The 27,497-nt window shown below is 43.0% G+C and overlaps 1 protein-coding gene across 11 annotated transcripts in view; it reads left to right on the top strand.

Annotated features, from left to right (window-relative positions):
- nav1a (neuron navigator 1a) overlaps positions 1–25,320 on the top strand; it is an 84,998-nt gene extending 59,678 nt beyond the window's left edge. For 4 of the 11 annotated variants that reach the window (XM_085782095.1, XM_085782098.1, XM_085782100.1 and 1 more), the window contains 25 exons: positions 3,615–3,753; positions 7,433–7,736; positions 11,413–12,244; positions 12,357–12,869; positions 13,751–13,792; positions 14,370–14,518; positions 14,613–14,792; positions 14,887–14,966; positions 15,512–15,589; positions 17,237–17,320; positions 18,400–18,508; positions 18,600–18,721; positions 19,970–20,154; positions 20,246–20,408; positions 21,456–21,654; positions 21,745–21,833; positions 21,944–22,042; positions 22,177–22,348; positions 22,553–22,818; positions 22,913–23,064; positions 23,164–23,235; positions 23,345–23,550; positions 23,638–23,756; positions 23,853–24,041; positions 24,836–25,320. In XM_085782095.1, coding sequence (XP_085638221.1) covers positions 3,615–3,753; positions 7,433–7,736; positions 11,413–12,244; positions 12,357–12,869; positions 13,751–13,792; positions 14,370–14,518; positions 14,613–14,792; positions 14,887–14,966; positions 15,512–15,589; positions 17,237–17,320; positions 18,400–18,508; positions 18,600–18,721; positions 19,970–20,154; positions 20,246–20,408; positions 21,456–21,654; positions 21,745–21,833; positions 21,944–22,042; positions 22,177–22,348; positions 22,553–22,818; positions 22,913–23,064; positions 23,164–23,235; positions 23,345–23,550; positions 23,638–23,756; positions 23,853–24,041; positions 24,836–24,931 — 4,639 coding nt within the window. In that variant the 3' untranslated portion in view covers positions 24,932–25,320. Of the gene's footprint in view, positions 1–3,614; positions 3,754–7,432; positions 7,737–11,412; positions 12,245–12,356; positions 12,870–13,750; positions 13,793–14,369; positions 14,519–14,612; positions 14,793–14,886; positions 14,967–15,273; positions 15,298–15,511; positions 15,590–17,236; positions 17,321–18,399; positions 18,509–18,599; positions 18,722–19,969; positions 20,155–20,245; positions 20,409–21,455; positions 21,655–21,744; positions 21,834–21,943; positions 22,043–22,176; positions 22,349–22,552; positions 22,819–22,912; positions 23,065–23,163; positions 23,236–23,344; positions 23,551–23,637; positions 23,757–23,852; positions 24,042–24,835 lie in introns of all 11 variants that reach the window. The other 7 variants (XM_085782093.1, XM_085782094.1, XM_085782099.1 and 4 more) reach the window with 3 other exon arrangements.
- The last annotated feature ends 2,177 nt before the right edge of the window (positions 25,321–27,497 follow it).

Genomic DNA, 27,497 nt, shown 5'->3' with positions numbered 1-27,497 from the left:
ATCCATTACATCTTGAGTGTTGTTGGTAAAAGATCAGCTTTTTCAGGAAGTGTTACAGTGCTGTAGCTGACTGAGGATAGCTTGCTTTTTAGAGGAAGCTGCACTGTACTGTAGGTCAGGCTAATTAAAATGAATATAAATGTGACAGGGATGTGGCTGGACTAAAATGGTGCTTGCCGTGAGACACTAGCTAATCTGCGAGAGGGGTGATGTAGATGAATTAGGTGCTAATATTATCCCTCAGTCTCTGCAGCTGCTGTCGAAGAATGAAAAAGATGAGGCGGCGGGAGGAGAGATTATAGCAGGAGATTTCAGCTGCTGCTGTTGAAAGAAGGAAGGATGGAGCGGATTGAGGGAGAGGGGGCAAGTAGGTGGAGGTAAAGAAGACGATATGAGAGACAATCCTCTTGAGAGAGCGCATTGTGTCCTGATAATTTGAGAAGTTTCTGTACGTGTCGTCAGCTACTCACTTCTCTTTCCACTATGGCTTTCTCTTTTCCATGCGTGTCAGTTCACTACTTTCTTCTCTCCTTACATAGCACTTCACCCTCTCCTCTTGAGTATCCTCATGCTCATCGCCCTCATTTTTAGCTCAGCTCCTTTTATCTCACCCAGTAGAGTTGATGGAGGGCCATAGAAAAAGTTGGATGACAGGGAATCGGATTTTGGTCAGCTCCGATTGAGAGTATCAGGTTTTGGCCGGGAAATCAGAAAATTCTTTTTTAGCCAGAAACCTTTGGACGGACTTGGACAGACAGAGTTTCGAGACCTTCAAATGATATCTTCTCAATTCTTTTGGGACTTGAGAAAAGATTTCTTACTCTCAGAATTTAAAGGTGTAGGTCATGGAAGTTAAACTGAACGTAATTTTCAAAGCTGAAGGCTTTCTAACTTACTGCCAAAACAGATAAACTCTAAGAAGAACTTATGATGTTCATATTGGCGCCACTTTGTCTAAACTCTAATTTACTCTTTGAGTCTCTGAGGCGTCTTTTGGGCTCATCAAAGCAGATTTTAATGGAAAATCTCACTTTGTTCTGACAGATGTAATATTTTTATTAAAAGAAGCTCATTTCATTTTTCAGAAGAGTCTGAAAACACAATACAGAATTTATCCTAGGTAATACAAATACTCAATTTTCTTCTTTCATTTCCACTGTGAGATGATGTCACAGATAGTCCTCTGTTTTAGATTTTATGCACCTATTTTGCTGGTGATGTCTGGTGATCCCTGAACTCGTCTCCTTTTTTATTGGTTGCTGTTTTCACATCTATTGGCTGAGCGACAACCAAACCAGCAGAGACTGTCTTTGTACTGATTCTTATCACAGCTGAATTATTCATCAGAGAGGGCATTATCATTCACAGAAGCCTTGGCGGACACACAGATACAATAACTCTGAATAACAGGATACAAAGAGACAGGTATTGCCTCAGAGCAATGCTGATGGTAAACCACAGCTGCCACTCCCAAAAGGAGGTTTATCATCCAGCAACGGGTTTGTTCAATGGAAAATTAATGACACAACCAGACAAATGTTGTACAAACAAATCACCTCTATGTGTGAGTTCAACATTTATTAGCTCCATTGTGCATTTTAGTACTAATCTGGTGTAAAACATGTGTCCAAGTTCAGCTTTTATGGAAAAACTACATCCGTCTTAGAAAGTCGTTAAATCTCTAATTGTGTCTTGAAACGACACATTTTGTCATAAAACTAGTGAAATCATCTGCCAGTTGATAAGATAATTCAACATGTTCTCAGTGCAGAGATTGAGTTTGTTTGACCAATGAACTTTTAATAAACCATTTTACAAACATGGGGAGTCAGATGTGTTTTGCACCTTGTTAACATATGTTATATATAAAACAAATTATTTCATAGCTATGTTTATTGTTCTGAGTTGTTTCAAAACAAACAAACAAAAAAACACGATCATTAAAAGGAAAAAAAATACTATAGCATCCCACTACAAGATTTATTTTGTACTTGTTTGAGCTTGGTTCTCTGGATGGGGTCTGACTCAATTTAAAATTTGCCCTAAATCTTAGTCTGGCATATAGACACGGGAGCTTGACAGCCACTTCAGACGTAAAATCACGTCTGATATCCACAGGCTAGACAGGGAGGGCTCTCCCTTTTGCCCCTCTCCCCCTGATCCCCGCCATCAAGTCCCCCAGGGTACACTGTGACCCATTCAGGCACCCAACCGGAAGGCCCATGCCGCCTACTCGCCCCTCCATCATCGGATGTGCCATAGCATACGTGACCTCATTAGACTAACCCTGCCCTTTAAACTTGCTTTACTGTATAGTATGATATTGGTGTAACCTATTGACCCTAATGTGAGGAAATCCCCCAACCCCCTAACTTCCTAAACATGACCTATTTATTGTTTACAAGCATGTGCTCACATGTGCTCCTCTTAGCCCCCCACTTCATCCCTCCTGTAAATCATTGTGTTGAGCTGGATGGCAGATTTGTGCCAATTATTTCTTGAGGCTTATATGACTTGATCTTTCACATTGCTGTAGATATACTGTTTTGATTCTGGCGATCCTCACTCAGACAGGAAATGTTCAATCCCAAGCAGATTTGTTGAAGGAAATCAATTTGCTAAATCAGTTGAATTTATATTTGAAATCATGTTGCAGTAGACACATAATGCTATTATGTATTGCAGTAAGTGCAATTTTGTGGTGCAATTTAGGTTTAGTTACAGTGTGTATAGATTTGATATACAAAGGTGATCACTGCAGGGGTTCCCCGACCTGTTTATGTCAGGAGTTTCAGACCAAATGCTCATGGGGGAAAAGACAAACAACAAAGCAGATGTGTACCAAGTAGACAGACTTCATAGTCCTGGCACAGACTCTCCTACATGTACTCGTGGGTGCATGCATCAGCGTATATGTTCCTCAGTGCTATTTCTGTGTGTGTGTGGGTTGAGATGATGTAGAGGGTGCTCTGAATTTCAGTTTGCCAAGTTCTCCCTGTCTGAAACTTAGGTACAGTATATAGAGCAGGCAGCTTTTCAAAATGAGGCCTTTGTATGAATATTTAATCAAAAGACATGGAGCCAAGTGAGCCAGTTGCTGATGTAACTGAGCTGGTGGAGCTTGGTACTGTATGCTGAACAAACACTGAGGAGGCATCTGAGACAGATTGCTTTGTTTTCTAAGATATTCTTGGGCATGAGGATGTGGTGGTATGTGATGCTTCATCAAACCCTGTAGAGATTAGCCATCATTATCATATGTATGCCCTTTGAGAGACAGGGCAAAGGCAGTTTCATGAAGATACTTGATGGCACAAGTTGACGGAGACTCCCAACCACTGGCCACATTTGTCCACCAAAAATAGGAGGACACCTCAACTATCCGTCTGGGTTTGACCTAATTAGACACATAACAGTCCTGCATTTAACACAAGTTGTTTTGAGTCCAGTTCAATTGATCATTTCATCTTTTTCTACAAGTTGTGGTCCTTCAAAACAGTTTTAACTGAATGATGCCTACTGCTATCGAGTAAAATGTACGTGAACACTCAATTTATATTGTTGTATGCATTTGATATGGTTTGACACATCTTCTTTGTCATTGTTTCTTTTAGTTGGGATGAGAGCAGCTCCATCAGCAGCGGTCTAAGTGACGGTTCAGACAACCTGAGCTCTGAAGAGTTCAACACGAGTCCCACCCTCAACTCTCTTCCCACCACTCCGATCGGCTCCCGCAGAAACTCAGCTTTAGTGGTAAGTAAGGCAGGCACACACAAACACACACACACACACACACACACAAGCTTAATAGGTAGACTAGACACAGCAGTCTGCACCAAAGTATCAACAGTGTGTGAGTTGAATACAGCTGTATTAATTAAGCGCTTAATCCAGTGAGATATTGATTAGGTGTTGAATGATGTGTCATACACCGTGGTGGTGCACTGAGGACAAACACTCACACAAATACACACAACAGGCAGCAGCAGGACCCTGGCATCAGAGACAAAGCCTGATTAGTATTCTATGCACATCTATAATATTTATCACATCTGCAGTGATCAGCGATTGCCTCAACACACACACACTTCATGGTGGACAGCAGCGTTTTTCCACAAAGCTCTCTTTTGGTCCATTGTTTTTAATCTTTTATAGAAAAATAGTCTGAAAAAGATCAGTTAGTGAAACCATAGACCTGTGGTTACTAGTCAGTGATCTAATCTAATCCATAAAAAGCCAGAAAAAAGCATTCAGTATCCCTAAATGCTTATACGTATGCCACTCCACTCAGTTTATCCAGAGAATGTAGTTTTGGCACACTTCAGTAATAATTAGCCTGGCTGACTCGAGTTAGAAACAAGTGTCCTGAGTGGTTATGTCTGTTTCGCGCAATACACTGAAGTGCACTTCAGTGATGTGTTTTTTTTTTTTTTAAACCTGCTGTGGGAACGGGAGGATTTGGGACCTGTGACCTCAGTGCATCTAAAATCCTGTCTGCAGCTCTGCTTCAGTGTCTTAAAGATCCATCCGTAGCTATAGCTAGTGTGTGTGTGTGTGTGTGTGTGTGTGTGTGTGTGTGTGTGTGTGTGTGTGTGTGTGTGTGTCTGTGTGTGTCTGTGTGTGTCTGTGTGTGTCTGTGTGTGTCTGTGTGTATGTGTCTTGTGTTTTCCCAGAGTGTATGATCTAGGTCACACCTCCACAATGTGGTTTATGTGACTGATGTAGTGGGATTGTAAAGGGAGAGAGACAGCGAGAGGCAGAGGGAGTTGAGACAGAGGGTGGAAATCTGTGTTACCATAGCAACCAAAGTGCAAGGATGCTGAGAGTGCAGGTCTTTGTCTTCCCTCGTAGTATATACTGAAGGACAGGTCTAGAATATGGCCATCTGCACACACACACACACGCACACACACACACAGACAGACATGCGCGCGCACACACGCGGCCATCTGCAGTCCCACATCCAGGCCAGCGAGCTGGAAGAACCGGGGCGCCTCCCTCCACGCCTAGTAGCAGGAGTCATAGCAACCATTACCCCCCCTATGGCATCATTACCATGGCAACCAACCATCACATCATCATGCACTCGACATTGTCTAATACACATGGCTCCCTGTTCTCTCGGCGTTCTCAGCTGATGTTTCTCTTTATCGGTTTCCCTTTGTCTCTGAGTCCTGAAGCTATTTCTTTGTCTCTGTGTTTGCATGCTTCCTCTTTTTTTGCTCCTTTTTGATTTTAATTTCCTCAAAAGGCAGCTCTGGCTTCACATCCACTCCTCTCCCACATAGTGTAAGATACTGTATACTCAACAGGGACATGAGGTTAAATGAGGGTGATGAGTAAAGGGGGCATAAAGAAGACATGTTACAGAGAGGGAGGTGGTGTATGTAGGTGGTACAAAACCTGGATTTCCTCGTTTCAATATGGAGGTGGATCAAGTACTAAAGTTAATACAGCTTGTTTTCCCAGTAGCTCCGTGTGTGCGCGTGTGTCTGCCTATCTGTCTAACTGTCTGTCTATTTGTGTTGTTATCCCTGTTTTGTCACGGCTCTCTGGCCAGATGTGTATCTCATCCACTCCTCTGTTTCAATAATCAGGGAATGTGTGTGAGGAAATGACAATGTTTTATCAACAAGGTCTGGTCAGACAGGACACACACACACACACACACACACACACACAGACACACTCCCCTCCTCATGTGATGTGAACCTGCCCATGGGGTCTATTGGTTTTAATAAAAAAGGAATTCACCATATGAGTCTTCATGAGAACCCCTGTGAAATGTCCTGAACTGGCACACACACACACACAACACACACACGCATACATAAGGTCCAGCTTCATATTCACACACCTACTGATGCATTGTGTAACCGTTTGTTCCCCTGCAGGGGAGAGTAAAATCTGCCCCTGTGAAAACCAGCGATATCCATCCTCCTTCAGTAGTCACTCACACACTTATACAATCATTGTTTATTGCAAGTCCACACCACAGAAGACCTTGACTCAGTAATGGTCTCCTTTTCGCATTTCCTTTAGTTTAGCATTTGGCTTCTGTAGTGGATGTGTGTAGGCTATGCTGTCTCTTTTCCTAGCGTGTGAGTCTTTGTGTCTGATCTGATATTTGTGTGGTGGAGTGTGTGTGCATTACATACTGTCTGTGCATATATCTGTTGGGCGGTTTCTTCCCCTGCTGTCTCTATCCACGTCTCTTTTGAAGTGTTCAAACAGAGCATACAATAGGATTTAGAGTAGGGAGCGGAGGCATCAGTCGCTTAGGTTTTAGGTCGGCCTGGGTCAAACTTGTTTTTCTGCTCACAAGGCATCGACATGAGCGTCTGAGTCCACACCTCTTGTCAAGTATCAAACTGTGACCAACGATGAACACTTGAGTATTTTTTAGGGGTGTACATTGTTATTTCACAAATGATCCAGTCAGTTGTTTTACTGGGGTATCACTCCTGTGTCCCGAGCTAACTCTGTGGTATGGACCCAGTCCAGAATTGAAGTTGTACTATTCAAGTGTGGTTTGGAGAAATACATGTGTACTACCAATACAGTGGAGTCCCTCATTGGAGATCAAGTTGGATTTATTATCATTTAGTATTATAATCATTTTACTAGTGGCACGCGAAAAGCTATTTCTTTCCTGTATCATACTGTATCTGTATGAGTTCCAACCAGACCAAAAAGAGGATTGAACTTTTTATGATTAAAGAAATAATCCAGTGCTTAAAATGTCCCAGTGTAGTTTGGCACAACAATCTTAACTCAAGGTTCACTTACTGTATACGAGTTTTAAATCGTATCACGTCAACAGAGCTAGTTTGTTTGAGGGTCAGATTTGTTGACGCATGAGCCTAGTAGCTGTTATGATTTCATCCATGGCACTCAAGATTAAGGCTATCCGAACTCAGTCTATCGCTCAAGTTCCTGTTCCTACACCAGGAAAAAGTATTATGAAGATTTTCCTGTTTGTATACACAACAATCTCAGTGGGACAGGTACTCAATACAAAGTCATATTAAAGATCCTCCCCAGATTTGAACAGTATGCCTCAGTCTCCAGTCTAGCCAGTAACCAGTCTAATAAGAACCACACCCAACAACTCTCAATAAAAGAATTTGTTGTAGTTTTTATGTGAATCCAGAAAAGCTTATTTCTCCCTCTGTTTCGATTTCTTAAAGCAGCCATGGTCCCATGGTGCTTATGCTCAGTTTTATTTTTTATGTCTGGCTGTCAGGATGTACTTAAGTGTGTTGGCTTTTAGATTTAGATAGGCAGAGAAAAGCCTATCTGTAAAGCACACAACCTTTCAGAGACAGACAATTTATTGTCTCCATGTTTTTACTCAGATGTCATGCACTCATTTCTTAAACCTTATCTCAATGCAGTGTCTCTAATCATATGTCTGTCTTTCTCTCTTTAGATGCGTACGGATGCAGAGAAGAGATCTCTGGTGGAAAGCGGTCTGTCCTGGGACCCTGACGATACCAAACCCAGCCGCAAGAGCCAGGGCAGCAGCATCTACGACACAGGAAGTCTCAAGTCCGAATCTGCCAATAAATGGAAAAAGACAAGGCCGCACGGGGAGGGGATGGAAGGAGGGAAGGGCGAACTTAAAAAACCTCAAACCCTGGGTCAAGGAAATGCCCTGAAGAAAGGAAGAAACCCACCTGTGGGAGTCACATCCCCGATCACCCACACCTCTCAGAGTGGGCTGAAAGTAGCAGGTACGTGCTGAAACACACACACACACACACACACACACACACACACACACACACACACAATGGGATGTAATATATATAGCTGCAATTGAAATGATTTCATAACCTACGCAGACTGACACATTTCTCTGGCTGTCCTTTAATATTGCCTTCTCTCTGGCAGTCACACACCCACACACAGTCACAAACACACACACTGTCTTTGTCCCACACATTCATCCACAGCTGCAGCCCACCCTCTGGGCCTTTAGAAAGTGGTGCCATGTATCAAACGCCCATCACCACCCGCTCCCTTCCTGCCAGCCAACCACACACACACACACACATACACACACACACACACACACTGACCAACAGTGTTTTTTTTTTCCTATTGGGCCAGTCTTTCCTCTCCAAGCTTTATTTTTGTGTCGGACAGAGAGAAATTTATAGCACAAAGATAAAGGCCTTGTACCCAAAACAACCTGACCAGAGACTGTGCGTGTGTGCCAGTGTGTGTGTGTGTGTATGTGTGTGTGTAAGTGCATGTAGACAGGTCTGACATTGTGCCAGTCTTAAAGAGTGTCACCCTCACACACAAGGTACAATAGTGAGGATTGTGCAGCTGCCTTTTAAGCTCACCATCTGTGTGCTGTTTACGTAAGCACATCCATACGCACACACACATACAGTATAGACAACCAAAACAACAGGATATTGGTTGTGCTGTTGTGTGCCAGTGTCCATGGGCAGTGTCTGTGTAAATAGTTCCCTTTCTGTGGGACTGCCCTGTGTTTGCATTGCCAGCTGTTGAAATGACAGATATGCCAAACAAGTGTGCTGAAGCAGCCTATGATCTATGAGCCAGACTTTTATTGTTTCTGATCTCAACAGTATGAATCTGCCATCGAGGCCACTCGGTCCACAAGCAAGTTTCAGACTCCACTTTATCAAATGATTAGGTCAAGCGAAAGCAGACTGGAAAAGGTTCAATTTTGAAGAACTCATGAATTTAGCCAAAAGAGGGGTGGACGTCCTTAGATAGTTAGAGAGGTCTTTATTGCTCATGCTTGAGTTCAGTTGATTGCTGAGGTTTGGCAGTATGGTGTGTAGCATTTCCAAGAATAGACAAGAACTGTGTCACATTTCCATACTGTGTGGAAATCTGTTCAGACCCCCTCAATTATTTTGTCACGCTGAAATAAAAGATGTGTATTTTTCCCCCATCAATCAGCATTCAATGTGCCATAATGACAGAGTGAAAACAAAATTTTAGACACACAAGAAGGTGACCTTGTGAGATTTCTTGTTTTGTTTCATTAGCCAAAACCCAATTTATGATATAAAAGACAGAACAGCAGCAAATTCTCTTGTTTGAAAAGCTGCCTGCTACCAGCTATTATTTGGTAGATTTCCTTTACCAACGAATTAAATGATTACTTTAATGACAATGACCAATTTTCCAATTAATTCCCTTTTTGTTTTATCTCTGATTTTATTTTATATTGACAGAATGATTCAGTAGACATACAACTACACAAAAAACTTTGCCTCAAACACTTTAAGTTATTAGATGTAAATTGATTTTATTTGGTATGTTATGTAACCTATTCCCATAGTATTATAAATATAACCCTGCTTTTTCTCTGAGGCCCATACATGTAACATCTGTCAATTGTCAGTTTGTTCTTTAGGCGCAAACTTTATTCTTGTTGTCCTCGGTTTGGGTGTTGTGTGTTGTTTAGATTGTAAAGCCCTCAGAGACAAGTATAAAAGTGAAACTGACTCAACTTGACTACTGCCAGTTAAATTTAACAAGAGATATTAAATGTTTTTCAGAAGAATTAATACTTTATTTTATTTTGTTGTGTGTTTGTCTGAATGTTGGTAGAGCCTTTAAACCCCCGTCCATGATTTGTGCTAATTTTTCCCAGCTGTTCTCGCCTCTGTTTCCCTTGTGCATAGCATTATGGGACAATATTAACCATTAATAGGACAGTCAAACATCAAACTGCTTTAGCTGCTTTGGCAGCGACAATAATTTCACATCTGGATGAGTATATGAGATACGTGTGAACTGTAGTTTGGAATTGGGACACAGTGTTCATTACTCTGCTGAGCAAATGGGTGATGAAAGTTATTTATCTCCGTCTTTGTTTTCTGTCACATAGACTCACACTGACACACATCTGCAAATGCATTCAGGCACCCCTCTGCAACAAATATTTACAAACCTCCCCTGTACAATCAACTGGCGCTGTATCTCAACAACCACATGTACAGTATTAACACACATGTTGTGTGAGAGGACGTCAGCAGAATCATGGCCTTAAGAAATGGGGCGACTCGTGTTTGGAGTGTTAATCTTCATTCCACATTTTTCTCTTTCCACTGCGCTCATCTCTCCCACAGTCACCTTAAATAGAGGAAGACTTTGGAGAGGAGAATTTAAATGAACCATTTTCCTTTAAAAGAGGGCAATGATGGACATTTTATGCACAGCATTTCTCTGACTGCCATCTCCATCTCCTCAGACATGCAGGCCTCTAGCATCGAGACACGTAGTGATTCACAGTCTCTTCTACATATGCCACTGTCAGACTGTGAGCTCCACTGTCTCCACAGCTGGTGTCAGTAAATCAGACTGCATATATGTCAAAATTATACCAAACGGCTGGGTTCTGTCAGTGTATGTCACTGCCAACTGTGTGTGTTTCTGCAGCCTAATGTTCTTGACTTGGATCGGGCAACGTTGCGGTTATACGATGGATTGGGTTTATGACTTGACATGTAAACCCAATTTTCACATTTACGAAAGAACTCCATGCGTAATGCGTTGTCAGTGTCACATTCCTATAAGATCTGATCACTGAGAGCTGTGAGTATGTGTGTGGTATATATATGTCTGCCCCTTTGTGTGTGTATGTGTCTTTTGTGGGTTTATAAATACCCTTAAGTGAGTCCAGATGTCCCCAGGCAGCACGCCGGTGGGTCTCATTCAACAGCAGTTCTTTGACTCTGTTAATGCCTTGTATATAAACCTCCCATAACAACTCCCATTAGATACAAATTAAGAGCGTGGGCTCACACTTGTGTGGGTGGTACATACAGTGCACATGTGTCTAATAGACTGTTTTTTCTCCCTAATAACTTCCAAACAAGTCCAATTAATTTGCCAACTGGGAAATGTATGTAAGTGTACAAAATCACCCATATTCCACCAAGTTATCTTCCACTCCACCCTCTTTCCCCAAAGAGTCTTCAAGAGTGGAGGATTTCAGCTACACGGGGTGTTTCATGCAGTTTTGTGCCCACAGACACGCTTCATGAACTTGAACACCGGTTTTCCACAGACATGTTGCACATGTTAATCTCAGCACTGCTCAGCTGTGACACACAGACCTGCACTTACTGGAAAACCAGAGAAAACTATTTTAGTTCATTGGGATGGAAAAGAGGAGTAACTGTGTGATAACAGTGTGTGTGAGGGTGAAGCTGGCTGTGAGTCTGGCCTACATACTGTCTGTCTGCTCAGACAGGGATATGTTTTTATCAGCTGACACAGTCAGACCTTGTAGGTGTTCAGATAAGATAACATGTCCTAATATGGCGTGGTTAGTCTCTCTCACAACAAGAGGCTCTTCAGGCATTAGTAAGTTCATGCTACTCATCAGTGTTTTTTCCTCCTCTACCTCACTAGGTACTATGAAGTCAGATGGGAAGCCCATGGATAAGTCTCGATTAGCAGTGAAGACTTCAGGTCTGCAGCGCTCCTCTTCTGATGCTGGTAAAGATCACAGGAATGGCACCGGTGGAGGTGAACAACGTAAACCTCCATCTGGCCTTGTCAGACCATCAACAGGTGGAAACTTTGGCTTCAAGAAACCCACCACAGCTATCAGTAACGGGACAAACCATGCCGGTATACCCACTGCGATGAGCACGGGTGGCAGTGGCATACCCAGTGGCTCTGCAACTGTGGGCAAGATTCCCAAAACATCAGGTATTCCTGTCAAACCAGGTGCCGGTGGTGGCGGGGGAGGACGTAAGACGAGTCTGGATGTTTCAAGCAGCGATCATAGCGGTTTTCTGTCCCCAAATGCCAGGACGTCCCTCCAGTACCGCTCTCTTCCTCGTCCTGCCAAGACAAGCACCCTGACTCTAACCCGACCGAGCTCGGCTCGCCCAGTAAGCACGACCATGGACACAGGCTCTGGACTGATGAAACCCTCCACTACAGCGCCACAGGGCTCGAGGCTCAAAGAACCCGCCTCAGGGCTCAATTCTGGTACAGGGCTGAGTAAGGCAGGGAGCCGTGGGATCCCAAGTCCCAGCCCTGTCAATCAAACAGACAGAGAGAAAGAGAAAGAGAGAGCCAAAGCCAAAGCTGTGGTATCTGACTCTGAGTGTGGAAGTGGGTCTCTGAAGGGCAGTCCTGCTCAGACCCCCTCAGAGAATGGCGGGAAGGTACAGGGACTGAGACCCCCCAGCAGCAGCAAGGGCTTAGATCTGCCCTCACCCAACACACACAGGTACTGAAGTTCATACTCTGCTACAGTCTACAGTATACATGCAGTACAATTTCACCCAATGCAAACACAAGTCTCAGTATGCATTAACTTAATTATCTTGTGTTGCTTTTAGGTTATCTGGGGTGCGGAGCCTGGTGAAGCCTCCATCCATGGCCCAGCTTGACAAGCTGAACTCCAACAGCCTGGAGGTGGGGGTACAGGACTCCCTGCCTCCAAAGATTCCCCCGTACTCTAAGCTCCAGGACCTGGCCAGCTCAGCAGGCAGCTCCACCAGCTCCTGCCTCACCCCCAGCCCTGCCCCGTTACTTAACGTGAACTCTTCGGCCTGCTTCTCAAGCTCTGGGATAGGGTTGGGCCCCAGGCAGGTCTCCTCACTCGGGGTGGAAGGGAGCGGAGGGAGCACCTCTCCCCTGCTCTACCCTCGTCTGTCTGGGCTGCATCGGAGCATGGAGTCGTTGCCGCTCCAGATGAGCCTGGCTCCAGAGCCCCAGAAGGATAGAGAGAGTCATAGTTTGGTGAGAGGCTACACCACCATAGAGTCCAGGGACAAAGAGAGACAGGAAGACAGAGGCCCTCCTGCCAGCTGGAGCTCTGGAAGCAAAGTCTCACTGACTCTCACAGACAGGTGAGTTCAATTCTGCTGAAAAATGATCTTCAACTGTACATGTTTTAAACCCAATTAGAAAGCAGACTCTTTTTTTCCCACATCATTACTACTGCCATGTAGCACCATCTGCTGGTTTGTTGTGGAACTACAGCAGCATCATTCATAGATCGCACAGTGAAGGCACTTTTTTCTTTGCAACAATCACACATTCCTCCTGGTGCTGAATGCGCTGGTGGAAAGGTGAATTAGTTGGCATTTAATGACAAAATGATGTGCATAATTATGGAAAAGGTGTGGAGTTGTTTTGCGAGCTATGGCATTTGCAAAGAGCAAAGAGCAGCACTTATTTGCACCTGCAAAGACAAAATAGAAATAATAAGAAGACATTTAAAAAAAATGTTTGTGAAAAATAATGGATGTTTCTGGTCTCGTATCATAATGACTATACAGTATATCAGAATATTTTTACAAATTATATTTGTGTGTGTGTGTGTGTGTGTGTGTTTGTGTGTGTGTGCATGCAATTTATTCTGAAAGCCAAAGTAAGAGCGTGTAATACGAAATGTCAAATAGCCCCTACAACAATTTTGTGTTACATTTGTTGCAAGTTATTTTTCATAATGAGGAGGCTAAAGTTCAGGCAATCTTTTGGATGCACATCAATCCACACACACACACACACACACACACACACACTCAGACTAAGGCTTCACTAGGCTGTTATTACTACAGGCCTATTATCAGTGCTGCACCAGCCTCTCTGACTGAAGTCATAATTAGTGGCTGACACCAGCTGTCTGCCAGTCTTACTGTGCCTCTTTGTGCCTGCTGCCTGTTCTTGAGAGTTTAATGACTCCCTGCACCAGTGGTTAAATAATGACATTGTTTAATCCCCACAGTTCTCAGAGGGACAGAAACACACTGCCAAAGAAAGGTTTAAGGTAGGTTGAAACACACTCATACACACACACACACACACACACACAGCTAAACGCTCCACACACTGGACTGTCAGGCTGATTGTTTGACACCATTTGGGCACAGTCCTTTAATTGCACACATACAGAGATCCCATTGATAAGATCTGTTCTGAATGACGGGCTGTGGTAATCCAGCCTGCAGGGCTATTAGACATCATTCCTTTCACTGCTATTTCAACCCCTGCCTTAATCCCCCAAAAAATGTATCTAATTTGTGGCAGCATGTTGTGTATCTTTCCATTCTGATGTGCTGTATATACAACGCACTGTTTCACTGGACATCGTCTGACTAATGTATGATTTATGCAGCACACACACATACAAAGGTCTCAGTGTTAAATTGCTTACATTTATCTACTCATATTGAGATGTCACTGGTCACAACAGAGCTGTATATAATGAGTCTATTTTCATAATTATTGTTTGAAATATTTATCATAAGGGAAATATGATATCTTCAGATTACATCTAATCTAATTGATCAATCGACTGATTTTTACTACAACATGACATATGACCTTGTCCTCTGTCTGTGTAGTTTCAGCGGTGCCTCCCAGGTTGAGGAGGAAGGGAAGGAGAAAGGAGAGAGGAGACACTCCCACACCATCCTCAATATGACAGACTCACTCACTCTTCCACTGCTGTCACCACCAACCTCCCTGCCCCGCACCTCTAAGACCAGTATGGGTGTGTATATCAGTGTAGACACACTCTTATGTATGTATGACTATTGACTGGATATTAACTACAATAGTGCTAAACTACACTGTTTTCTTGATAGTGCCCAGCCCTGTTGGTGGGCCTCCAAGGATGACTCGATCCAACAGCATCCCAACACACGATGCTTCTATGGAGCTGTATGGAGCATCTCCACTGGGCAGCACGCTGTCGCTGGCTGAGCGCCCCCGCAGCATGGGAATGGTTCGCTCAGGATCCTTCAGGGACAAGGATCCTGATGAAGGTGAGCCCACTGACTGATATTTGTTACATAATGTCTGGTGAAGTGTTGTGCAGTTTGATGTCTGATTGGTTTATTTTTTACTTTCCATTCACAGTTCATGGGTCTGTACTCTCTTTGGCATCCAATGCCTCCTCAAGCTACTCCTCGGTGAGTGTGGGCGGCATGCAGACTCAGGTAGATACAGTTCAGTTCAGTATGTGGTATTGTTTCTATTTGTGTATGAGTGTGTATGGATGTTTGCGTACGCAGTGATGGTTTCTTCTCGTCACACTTTTGACAGTAAACACTTCAAATGAGACTTCTTCCCTTGAAACCTGCCTCCCCTCCTCTCCTCTCCTCTCCTCTCCTCTCCTCTCCTCTCCTCTCCTCTCCTCTCCTCTCCTCTCCTCTCCTCTCCTCTCCTCTCTTATCTTATCCTCTTCTCTCCTATCCTATTCTATCTAATCTAACGTCTTAACTTTTATTCCCTCTGCTACGAAAGGCTGAGGAAAGGATTCAGGGAGAGGTAAGTGTTTTCTTTCCTGCAGTTTCTTCTTCCCCGTTTCATCAGTTTCTTTCCTTTCATCCATCACTTTCATCCCTGTGGTCTGTGGGAGAAATACTCCGTCGTTCATTTCACGAACACCATCCATTTTATTTACTCATGTAATGTCAGTCCTCGTCAGCTTTAATAACCTTGGTTGTTTTGTAATACAATGCTCTCTTGTTTTTCCTCACAGCAAATCCGCAAGCTGAGGAGAGAGCTGGAGTCATCGCAGGAGAAGGTGTCTAACTTGACCACACAGCTGACAGCAAACGTACGTACTGTTGGCCTTTTAACCTCATTAACGTGACAGTGCCCACTTGCATTAAGTGTTTTAATTACATGTTTTTCTTAGTGGGTTTTCTCAGGAGAAATGGTTCAGATGAAGTAATTTAACTTAAAGTCTTCAGGGTGTATTCTTAAATAAATGACAGTTTACTCAGAAATGTTTTTTCAACGATGAAAGACAATTTTCCAATGTGCACATGGAAATAAAGGAAATGCTCCTAACTTAGCAACACTGGCAACTCATTTTAAAAAACTGGGCATCTTAAAAACTGAAAATTCTACAAGTGAAAAAATAATAATCTGACACTAATGGGTTTGAGTGACATTTTGATGTCATCATTTCAGCCCCGCTATGCAACCTTTCACCTCAAGGCAGCTTTAGAAGTAGTTGTAGCCCCTCCCTCTGATTTAACACCCATGTACTTGTCACTCATCTTGATGAACTGTCCACCTCCATCACATGAGGCCTGAGGCTGAGGTAACTGATACTTAAAACGACCCTGTCAGTGTTGGACAAGGAATAACAGGCAAAGAAGGATCAATGTCAGGCTGCCTTTAGCTTTGTTGTTGTTTTGTATCTAATGCTTCCTTCATTTAGCTTTTTTTCAAATGATTAGACTAAGTTTAGGTAAATAGTTTTTCTGTGTCACGGGGTCACAGACTGATTTATTTTAATGTGAAGACAAACAAGACTTGCGTAGTCTACTAAACCTCTTTCAGATTAAGGTAGTGTACCAGTCTACTGTAGCATTGTTTTGTTTTTTTTAGCTCAGACCTCAATCCTTTTCCCTTCACTATTTAATCAACCCATCCAAACTCTTGCTGCCCTTCCTGTCAACCAAGTCAAGGAATTTACTTTTGATATGAAATAGCAAAGAGACACACAGAGAGTGATTTAATATCAAAGCTGTGGTATGTCAGTCATAGATCATTTCTCTCCAGTCTCAGCACATTTCTTATCCGTGCGGGCCTTGAATAATGCTCACCTCTTCCTGAACTTCTCCCCAATCCACTTAGCTCAGCCACTCACACACACATACACACAAAAAGGTGCCGCACCCTTTCTTTCCACTCTGAAAGGTTGTTAATGAATGTCCACCCTGTCAGCGTTTTCATTGGTGCATGAATACAGCACAGGCATTATGCAGTACAAATCAATCAAGGGTGTGTGTGTGTGTGTGTGTTTCTTCCCACAGGATATTTTTTCCAAGCTCTTTGACCTTATGCAAGGGGAAGGAAAAAGCAAAAAATGCTCAGATGACAATATAATTAGATAAATGACTGGGGTGTAGCCATTATTTTTATACGTTTTATAAAGGAGAATAGGGAAGTAATTTTCTTCTCTACTACCGAACTAAGGTGGATGTGTGTGAGGGAGAGATTAGGGAGGAGGGGAATGTTCTCCAGGAGGCAGCCTTTTCAGCCTTTGTGTGTTATTCAGCTTTTTAACACCTTGTATACAAGGAATAAAAGTCAAAGCAAATGTAAAATGTGTGCCAGAATGGGTCTGAGTATGGTAGTTCGTATCTGCTTCTTTCAGAATTTTATCCTGTTTCCTGTTAGACAAATATACATAGATGATTGGTTTAAGGGGTTTTGGTTCTTTAATTTATGTTTCTTCTTTTCCAAACAGGCAAATCTGGTTGCTGCCTTTGAGCAAAGTTTGTCATTGATGACAGCCCGGCTTCAGAGTCTGTCAATAAGCCATGAGCAAAAGGTAACACCGCCCAACGCATCCTGAATGTTATACTGAAATGCTGAATTTCTTCCACATTCCACCGTTGTGCTCGTCGTCTGAGCAGTGAGTCTAGAGGTTGCAGCGTTTGTGCAAACATAGAGCGAGGTGACTTTGATCACAGCCTGCAGTGAGGAGCTAAATGTAGGTGAGAGGCCGAGGCTGCAGTTACACAGTGAGAAGAAGATGCTGGATCGATGGGGGAGGGCGGAGGGGGGGGGGTTCTTCACTTTAGGCTCAACAATAACATCAGAGTGCAAAACATGCACGTGCACTCATGGCAAACATCACATTCCTGCATTCTTCTGCCTTTGTATCGGTTTTGGTGCGAATAAACCGATCGGTGCCTGAGGCGGTGTTCAGTGAGTGTTTGTGTGTGTGTGTGTGTGTGTGTGTGTGTATAGATGTGAGGAGTCTCTCTCAGTGCTTCATGCTTTGCTGCTCCCTCTGAAAGCCCCGTCTAGACCGCTTCAGAAAGTCTTTGTTGTTCGTGCCAGCGCGCTGACCTGTGAGGCTCAGCCTGGAGCACAGGCTCTTTAACCTTGAGGAGATGGGCCCGGTGGCTCCATTTATAGTGGAGTGGGATCGACTTCAGCACACAATAAATGGCACAGAGAGGCTCTGCTGTTTGGGACTCTTTGTCCTTTTGAACTGCTCACATCATGAGGGAGATCAAGCCCGAAAGGTGTGTGACCTCTTACTGAGGGTTTTAGTTGCAATGCTTGACTAAAACATCAGGCAACGCCACTCTTCCCTTAAAAAGTAAGAAAGAAAGGAGACGAACATAATCAAGTTATCAACAAGTATCATACATAGTGAAATACTACATTGCCATGGTCTTAGATTATTTACAAAATGCCAATTTCTAGAGTGTGCAAATAGGATTATCAAGGAATAATACATTCCAAAAGGTATGAATTTGACCCGGAGTGAATATGAAACACTTGTGATGAAACTTTTAAACCTATCCGCTTCTTTAAATTCGGTTACACAGCTCAGAGAAACAAACTGATTCATCCTAACCCAGCTCTCTGACATTTATTCATTTCATGTTTTTGCAGGACACAGAGCTGACGGATCTACGGGAGACCATCGACGCCCTGAAGGCAAGGAACGACGAGGCCCAGGCTGTCATACATGGAGCTTTAAACACCTCAGACAACATGAAAGGTTTGGAGATTCACCAGCTGACGCTGTTTCTTCTGCCTCTCTGCACATCTGCCCGTGTTTTGATGTTGACTTGCAGTATCTTGGTTTCCAGATATGCGTATTCGACGTCAGAACTCATGTGAGAGCATCTCAAGTCTGAACAGTCTAACCAGTATGTCGAGTGTTGGCAGCTTCAAGGACCAAGACGCCAAGAAGAAGAAGAAAAAGAGCTGGGTAAGAATGGACGCATGTGCTGCCTTGCATTGCAGTGTTTTACTCTCACAGCCTGGTGTTTGTCTGTGTTCAGCCTGTTCACCTTAATGATAACGACAAAGCAGCATGAAACATGAAGTGTGACCAGTCTTTCCCTCCTCTGTGTTGTGTTATTTTGCTCTTTTAGGTCTTTGAGGTGAGTGTAGTCATTGTGTCCTTAGAAAGCCTCATAAGTTTCTTTCAAACAGCATGATGGGCCATCTAAAACAGCAACACAGTTTTCAAGTACCCTCCATCTCTGCTGATTCATTGCCAAGGCTACTGATTGGCTGCCTGTTCTGTGAATATTTTAATTGCTGTAATTCAGTTAAAAGTGGCAATCAGTAGACATGATGTTCCTCTAAAAGTGGTTCTCAGTTGTTAGTTATGTTTTCTTTCATTTCCTATGTGCTTTATTTTCTATTTTATCCTCCTGTAAAAACTTGCGCAGGCAATACTATGACCAACATCCAGCTTTACAAAGATAACCCGTACTCACACAGCAGCTGGGGTCTATTTACTGTGTTCCAAGATGGATGACGTCTCTCCACTTCCTCCCAAAGGCCAAAACCGCTCACATATCAACCCAGTCGCATGTCAGTTAGTTGTCAACTGAGATGTTGTACTCCTGTTTTACAGCATCAAATAACTAATTAAAGCCAAACGTATTAGAAATTGACCTACTGCAGCCAGCCACTGGGAGGGGTTTCAGTATTGGCTGTTTTGGCTTCAATATTAGGGAACTGTTACGTCATCCATCTTTATATGCGGTCATTGTCAGGTACTTAATCTGCAAAAACACATACTGACTGTAACTGGCCTGTTTGCAGAAAATTATTAAAGGGAATTGTTTGTCATTTTGGAAATTCAGTTATTTATTTTTTTTAGCTTTAGATATTACATTTGCCACCAGCAATTGGTTAGCATAGCTTAGCATAGCCACTGGAAAAGGAAAGGAGAAAGCTTTCCTGATTGTCTCAATGGCTAACAAAATCTACATCTCTGATGCTCAATCAATTTCTGTGTAGTTGAATCAGGTTGTGCTTTGCGGTGAGTTGCACACTATGGAACAATGACAAACTATTCCTGTACGTTCAGCATGTGTCAAATTAACAATTCTAACACAACCTTTTTTTATCCTCGTAGTAATAAATATAGTCAACCACTTAATATTGGTTCAATAGTCTTTCTGTCTCTCCCTCCTTCCCCTTGCCTTCTGTTTCTGTGTAGCTGAGGAGTTCGTTCAACAAAGCATTTAGCATTAAGAAAGGCGCCAAAACCTACTCTGACATTGAGGAAATTGCCACCCCGGACTCATCAGCTCCCAATTCCCCAAAGATGCCTCATGAGGGGGGAGACGGAGGGGAGACTCAGCCTCTATCCCTCAAAACCTCAGCTTCTGCCACTTCCTCTGTGTAAGTACCCAAACACCTAACTCCAGCTCTCAGCTAAGTCTGTTTAGTCTTCCTGACTGTCTGGTCCTGATGTGCCTCCTGTCGCCTTCAGGATCATGGAGTCGACAGAAGAGGGAGACAATGAGGAGACAGCGGTGTCGGATCTACGCTCAGAGCTTTGGGAGAAAGAGAGGGAACTGACAGACATCCGATTGGAGGCCTTAAGCTCCGCTTCTCAGCTGGAGCAGCTTAGAGAAGCCATGAACAACATGCAGGTTTGTTTTTTACACTATGTGCACGTTCAGTAAAGTATATATTCAAAGTATAGAGGGATTATCAGTCTACGTCACTCTAGCCCCGACGACATTCTATTGCGCATGTCGGCTGCAGAAAGAGAGCAACAAGAGCCGCGATCACGTCTTGTTGTGCTGTTAGTTGCACTTAGCGTTTTGATAAAAATAACAAAACGCGCAAGTTTTATAGAATACCATCAACTCGCACCCCTTTCAAGGCAGACAAGAGAGAAAATAGTACATTGGAGATAAATTTCAAGCAATATACAGCAATGTGTTAAAGATTGGTTTGAATGGTGATAAAGCTAGATATACCCGCAGACAAAGCAAATGAGTTGTGAAATGTTTACGACAGTGACTGAAGACGAGGTTACATAGTAATGGAAAGCTAGCTAAGATTAATTAATGGTATATTATTTTTAAATGACATACCCAGCCATGCAGGTGCAGGTGCAGTTTCAGAATGCAGTTGTTCTCCCGTCCTCTTGCCTTGTCTTTGACTAGGCAGCACCTCAGTCCTCAGAGCCACAAAGTTTTGTAATCGTGTAAGAGTATGTCCTGAACATGATTGTCTGTTGCATAGCTGTAGGTAGGGATGCGCATTGTTGTTTTTAACCGATAACCGACGCTCGTTTACCGATGAATAAACGTTAACTGATTAAAATGCTAATGAGTATCTGTGGCTTGTGCCGATCGGCAACCCGATCCTCAGTCCTGAGAAGATGATTGACAATGTTCTTTGTTTGTTTTTTTGCCATTATAAAACCTACAGTCTATGTATAAAATACACACTTTTATCAATCGGTGATAAACTGTTGTAGTACGGTGACAACATCGCTAGCTAACATCGCTTTGAGTAAACCAGATTTGTGGAGTAAACTTCAAAGTAACCAAGACAACCGGTTCTTTCTGCAGTCAGGTTGCGCACGCATCCACCGTGTTGGTAAACAAATAATCCCTCTATATGTAAGAATGATATTGCAGTTGTGTGGCGATGTAACTTGAGTTTTCACTGGCTCACGTTCTCAGTCAACGGTGGAGAATCTGAAGGCAGAGAACTGTCACTTGAAAACAGGAAGTCAGATCAATCTGCCAGGCTCTGGTCCCACCTCCTCCACCTCGCAGCCTTCAGGCCTGGCCTCTCTTCTGGGACCCTCGCTGAGACAGCCAATGAGCATGTCGCTCACCAAGTCCTTCAGCCTCAGTCTGAACGACTGCAAAGATCCAGGTAAGAGACGTTCAGAACCCTCTCCATATTTGACATGGATGAAAAAAAGTTATATTTTATTCATCCACTGTTTCCTCCTCCTCCTTTCAGAAGTGTCCTCAGTTGACACAGTGAGTGTAACTTCACAGCGGGATGAGGTGTGTGCACGAGTACTGGTCCGCATCGGAGATCAAGCAGAGGTAAACACTGAACACCTTTCGCTAGAGCTGATATCCAATCAGGTTAGTGGCTTTAAAATGAACCACTTGGAAACCCTGCATTCTTTCTTTCTCCCTCCATGTGTGTGTAGGACAGTAAACAGCAGCAGGATTATTACCTGGGCTCAGTGCTGGTCAGTGCAAGGACTGACTGGACCTGTCTCGACTCTCTTATAGCGAAGACCCTCAGAGTAAGTCAATAATTACCCACTTTCACTGTGTAGACATTAGTGGTTCTCACAAATGGGCTAGCTGTGTTTTAATGGATTAAACTTCATACATTTTAACTTTGGCACTTGGATTTTTCTTTTTTCTTTTTGTTCAGGACTACCTAACTCAAGTGGACCCAACAGCCAGCCTGGGTCTGTCGTGTGATTCGTTGCACACGTATCAGCTGAGCCAGGGAGGCCTGAGGGTGATCGGAGGGGACAAGCCTCAGGCTTCACCTTTTCGTTGTCTCAGCAATGGTTCAACCCGAATATTTGTCACCTTAAAAGGTTAGTGAGTGTCCTCACCTGATAATAGAAACCATGCTTGTAGCTTTGCATCACAAACCATTTTGATTTGGTTTATTTATGAGCATCTAAGCAGCCACTTGAATATCATTATGCTATGATTATCAACTTTTATGGTTTTGTCAAAATTTTGTTCACCCCCTTATTTTCCGCTCTCTGTCTCCATGTTTTTGTTTCTATCTCTAGGTCTCAGAGAAAAATGTGTCGACTCCCTGGTGTTTGAGACTCTGATTCCTAAGCCCATGATGCTGCACTACATCAGCCTGCTGCTGAAGCACAGGCGTCTGGTTCTGTCGGGGCCCAGTGGGACAGGAAAGACCTACCTAGCTCAGCGTCTGGCCCACTACCTCCTGCAGCGCAGTCGCAGCGACTCATCTGAGGCCGACCATGAATCCTGTCTCCTGGGCCGCAGCCCCGCTGTCACTTTTAACATGCATCGGCAGTCACAGAAGGTAACAAATAGCTCTGGAGTTTCATCAGCGAGATCTGAATACTGATTTATTCACAGTATATATTCATTTATTCATCTTTATTTTGCGGTCACAGGATTTGCAGTTGTATCTGTCCGACATGGCGAATCAGATTGACAGAGAGAGTGGAGGAGAGCTGCCACTGGTTGTTATCATAGATGACATCAGTGATCCAGCAGCCATCACTGAGCTTGTTAACGGAGCACTTACCTGCAAGTATCACAAATGGTGAGTTAATTCAAACTGTTTAAGTGTTTTACTGAAGATTTACTGTAAAATAAGATCTGGTTAATCAAAGTACATCATTCCCTCTGTTGGTTTTAACAGTCCATACATCATTGGAACAACAAATCAGCCTGTGAAGATGTCGTCAAACCACGGACTGCACCTCAGCTTCAGGTCAGCACAAAGACAGAAAACCTTTCCACAGCCACCTCTGCCTTTGAAACACTTAAACATATACAAATGAAGATAATGAAACATGATATCTCTTTGTATGTTGTCACAGAATGGTGATGTTCTCCAACAATGTGGAACCAGCAAACGGGTTCCTGGTGCGGTACCTGCACCGTAAAGCTGTGGAGGCCTACCAAGAGGAGGAGCAGGACTCCACAGGCCATCAGGCTCTCCTCCGTGTACTCGACTGGGTCCCTCAGCTCTGGTACCACCTGCACACGTTTCTGGAGAAACACAGCACTTCAGACTTCCTTATAGGTGAGAACAGAGAACAGAAAACAGGAAGGAGTAGTTGTTTGTGAAAATGAGAACGAAAAACGTTACAAAAATGTCTACCTCCCCCAGGTCCCTGCTTCTTCCTCTCATGCCCAGTATCAGTGGCAGAGTTCAGGCAGTGGTTTATCGACCTGTGGAACCACTCCATCATACCATACCTCCAAGAGGGAGCCAAAGACGGCATCAAGGTGAACACACACACACACAGATACACTGCAAAGGGCATCACTAGTGGTAGCAACAAGAGTATTGTTGTTTTATACATAATTCTGTCTGTTCCCCAGGTCCATGGACACAAGGCAGTATGGGAGGATCCAGTGGAGTGGGTGAGAGGCACCCTCCCTTGGCCCAGTGCACAGCAAGACCAGTCCAGACTATTTCACCTACCTCCCCCCAGTATAGGCGCACCCAGTGAGGAGAAGAAGCCCCCCAAAGATACACCTCCACCCAGCACACTGGAGTCAGACCCACTGGTGAGTTTGTTTGTTTTGTTTTTTTGAGACATGGGCAACATGTCAGTCTATCAGCCCATCAAGAGAGAATTCATTCAAAAATAATTCAGATAGTAGACAGAAAGGGCAGACTATGCATGAGACATATAGTCTAGACTAGGCATGAAACGAGGGCATAGGGTTAAATGAAAGGAGAAAAGCATCACTTCAAATTGCCAGGCTAGGTTGGGGATGAAATGAATAGAAACAGCAGTAATTAACTGTAGACTGTCACGTGCAGCAGAGGAAATTATGTTTTGAACTTTCCTTTAAAAGCTGGTGTCAAATTTGCACCCTTGTTAATCAAACACAAACACACACAAAGAGAGATTATGATCAGTCATCAGTTATTTTAAAATTTGTGTCACAAATGTATTAAATGTATTTATCAGATGTCAATCAGTCACTGTAGTAATGACATGAGTCATTTTACTGATATTTTTTCACTCACAGTTCCTTGCAAGATGAATACACACTTTTAGCTCCAAAAATGTCTTGAACCAATATTCAAAGAAAAGAAAATAATGTTCAGTTTTCTATTTTTCAACATTTCACAAGCCAGATGATTATCTCATATCTCAATGATCATAGAAACACTTGGCATGTTTGTTAATGCTAATGACAGTATTACTCATAAGCTGTCATAACACAAGTTATACTAAGGGAGATGCATTTCGAGAAATACGTCATCCGTACCAAGCCAAAACTAACCCTGGAAAACAAAACATGTCTGTTAATCTGCAGTTTGACTCACTCTGCCTCTCTGTCTCCTCCAGATGGCCATGCTGCTGAAGCTCCAGGAGTCGGCCAACTACATAGAGTCTCCAGAGCGGGACGGCAGTCTGGATCCCACTCTGCAGGCTACACTCTGAGGATAACATACGACTGTTGTCAGTCAAGCTATGGAACTGTGGACTCTTTATCACGGCTGACGCAGCGAGTGAAGTCCCAATGAGACTTTTAAGACTCAATAATGAACATTACTGTGTGCTCAGTGAGCAGTTACAAAGCTAAATGTAAAGGATATAGAGAGATTATGGACGAAGGGTTTGCTCTGCCCTGCTATTACGACATTGGAAAGACAATTAAACTTCTTTCATAGGAAGCTGTGATGATCATGTCAGGGAAAGATATTGATTGGTCTCTTCTCTGCCCCCCCAGTTTGTCCCAGATGGGTTGTTGTTGAATCTGCAAGTGCATGGTAAACCGGAATAGTATGATGCAAAATATTACCAATAGTCCAACTGTTCAAGACCCATTTTTTTCCCTTTCTTTTGTTTCTGTTTGACTGCCACAACTTTCACTGTCCAACTATTGGTGCTTACTGGTTTTTCGTAGAAGGCACGTGCTTCATTTCTGAATGAAATTCACCTCAGAAGTAAAAAAAAAAAAAAGTCTGATTTCCCCAAAAGTAGGAGCATCACATGACAACAGCCTAAAAATGCACTTTATTTTCTACATGTGGTAATTGGATTTAAGGCGGCTGTGTCAGTGACTGTGCATCAAATGGGGGGCTATCAGTTTGGCCAAATCATCAGCAGTTCATCAGTAATTCCTGTAGATGGCAGCTTCGAGTTACTCCTGCCTCAGTGCCCTCCTGGTGTGCTTTTCCGTCTTTTATCAAAGGTGCTCAATAGAATATACCGGTAACACACTCTAAATAACACAACTATGAAAATGGCCTTGAATGTTTTCTTCCCCTTTCATTTCAGCCATTGATGGATGTCAGACCTCTGAAGCTGTAGGAGTGACATGCATGGGTGAATGATGAATTGAATAATGAATCAGTTTCAGGGTCTGTGCAGAAAAATGTCATAGGCATTTGACTCAGTAGCCAGTGGTTTACTCCAGTAATATACTGATCCTAACATTGACCCTATACTCAACATAGTGTATTGTGAACACACAGAGAAAAAAATCAAGAACTGCTTGTTTATCTAGTCTGCCAAAACGGCCCACCACTTCTGGCTATGCTTGCTTCTATCCTGTATTTAGATATCAGTCTTAAAACACAAACTTCTCTTGTGATGGCTGAGGATACAGCTTTGAAAATCTTGATTTTGTAGGTTTTTATACTGGGTCATCTTCACTCTGCATACTGCATACAGTATTTCATCACCTAGTATATGTATATATACAGGATATATATACACCAAACATGCCGTTATCAGCAAGACAAAGACACACCTCCATCACCCCTGGTTCATTTCTCATAAATCATCACACAGGAGGAAGAGGCGAACATTTTCAAAATATCTGTCATCGAGTGCTAAGAATATGTATAAAAAAAAAACATTTCCTTCCCCATTGCGTTTGCTATTCATGTCTCTGAGTTTTTTCATTCTGTAGAGATCAGTTTTCTTCTCACACATTGTTTTAAGAGTTACTGTAGGAGTAAGGGCTTCGGGTAAGAATGGTTGAATCTCAATTTAAAGTGGCTTCCTCTCATTTCTTTCCTCCATTGTTTTGCACATAATGTAAGTTAGAAAGTACTAGATTACAGTGAGTGTCTATTGCTCACACCTTGACTGTTCATGTGATGAAGGAAGACAGCAAAAAAAAAAGACATGTAAAAAGAGGATACATTTAAACCTCTCAGCTCTGAGCCCCATCACCCTGAAGTACCTCAGACTGCCATATTCTATCCAGATGCTCCTCTACTTTCCAAGCAGCCGAGTGCAGGTGGAAAGTAGAGACATGATGCCTAAGTCTATCTGTGCCTGAAACACAATTTGGCCTAAAGCTGCTTTTGAGCTGCTTCAATCTACCACACAGAGGCCTCAATTTAGAGGAAACATCTGTACTTCCTCTCACCTACTCTGATGTCACTTTAATGTCATCACCTTGATGCCCTCATTTGGGTGGAGAGTGGGTTAATGATTTGGGCCTGTTGCTGGTAGTTAAGGTAACGTGTTTGTCGGTTAACTCTGCAGTAGATGAGACTGTGTGTCGTAACTGGACTGCTTGTGTGTGGTTTTAACACCATTTTAACCTTCATGTTTGAAAGGTTGAACATTGTGAGACAGTCTCTGCAGCGTGAGAAACAGCATAAGAACAGATCAGCCTGGAGATGTAATGTTGATGCATGTATCCCTGGTGTGCTCCCAAAGTTTTTGCTTCATTGGACCTACCACACTTAAACCTTATCATGGGAGAGATTTTTAATAACTGGATATCTTCCTTTTTTGCATTGTTTTTAAGGGCAGACATTTGTTTTGTTTTGTTTTTTTCTTATGCAAATATTTGTAAATGTTTCTTTCTCTTTTGTACATGACATCACTATTGTAAACACTGTAAATATGTCAGTGCATCTGCGACAACAATCACTAAAAAAAATTGTAGAGGTCTAAGAGAAGGCATGGCTCCTGTATGCAGATAACAGGTGTACTCAGTGGTTTTATTGTCTTCCTCCTGTAGGAAGGAGCACTTGGCTTAAAA

This window comes from Trachurus japonicus, chromosome 7, assembly GCF_045865225.1.
Source record: "Trachurus japonicus isolate A0001 chromosome 7, Traja_1.0".
NCBI lineage: Eukaryota > Metazoa > Chordata > Actinopteri > Carangiformes > Carangidae > Trachurus > Trachurus japonicus.
Note: the sequence above shows the minus strand (reverse complement) of the source record. Positions and strands in the feature narration are given on the sequence as shown.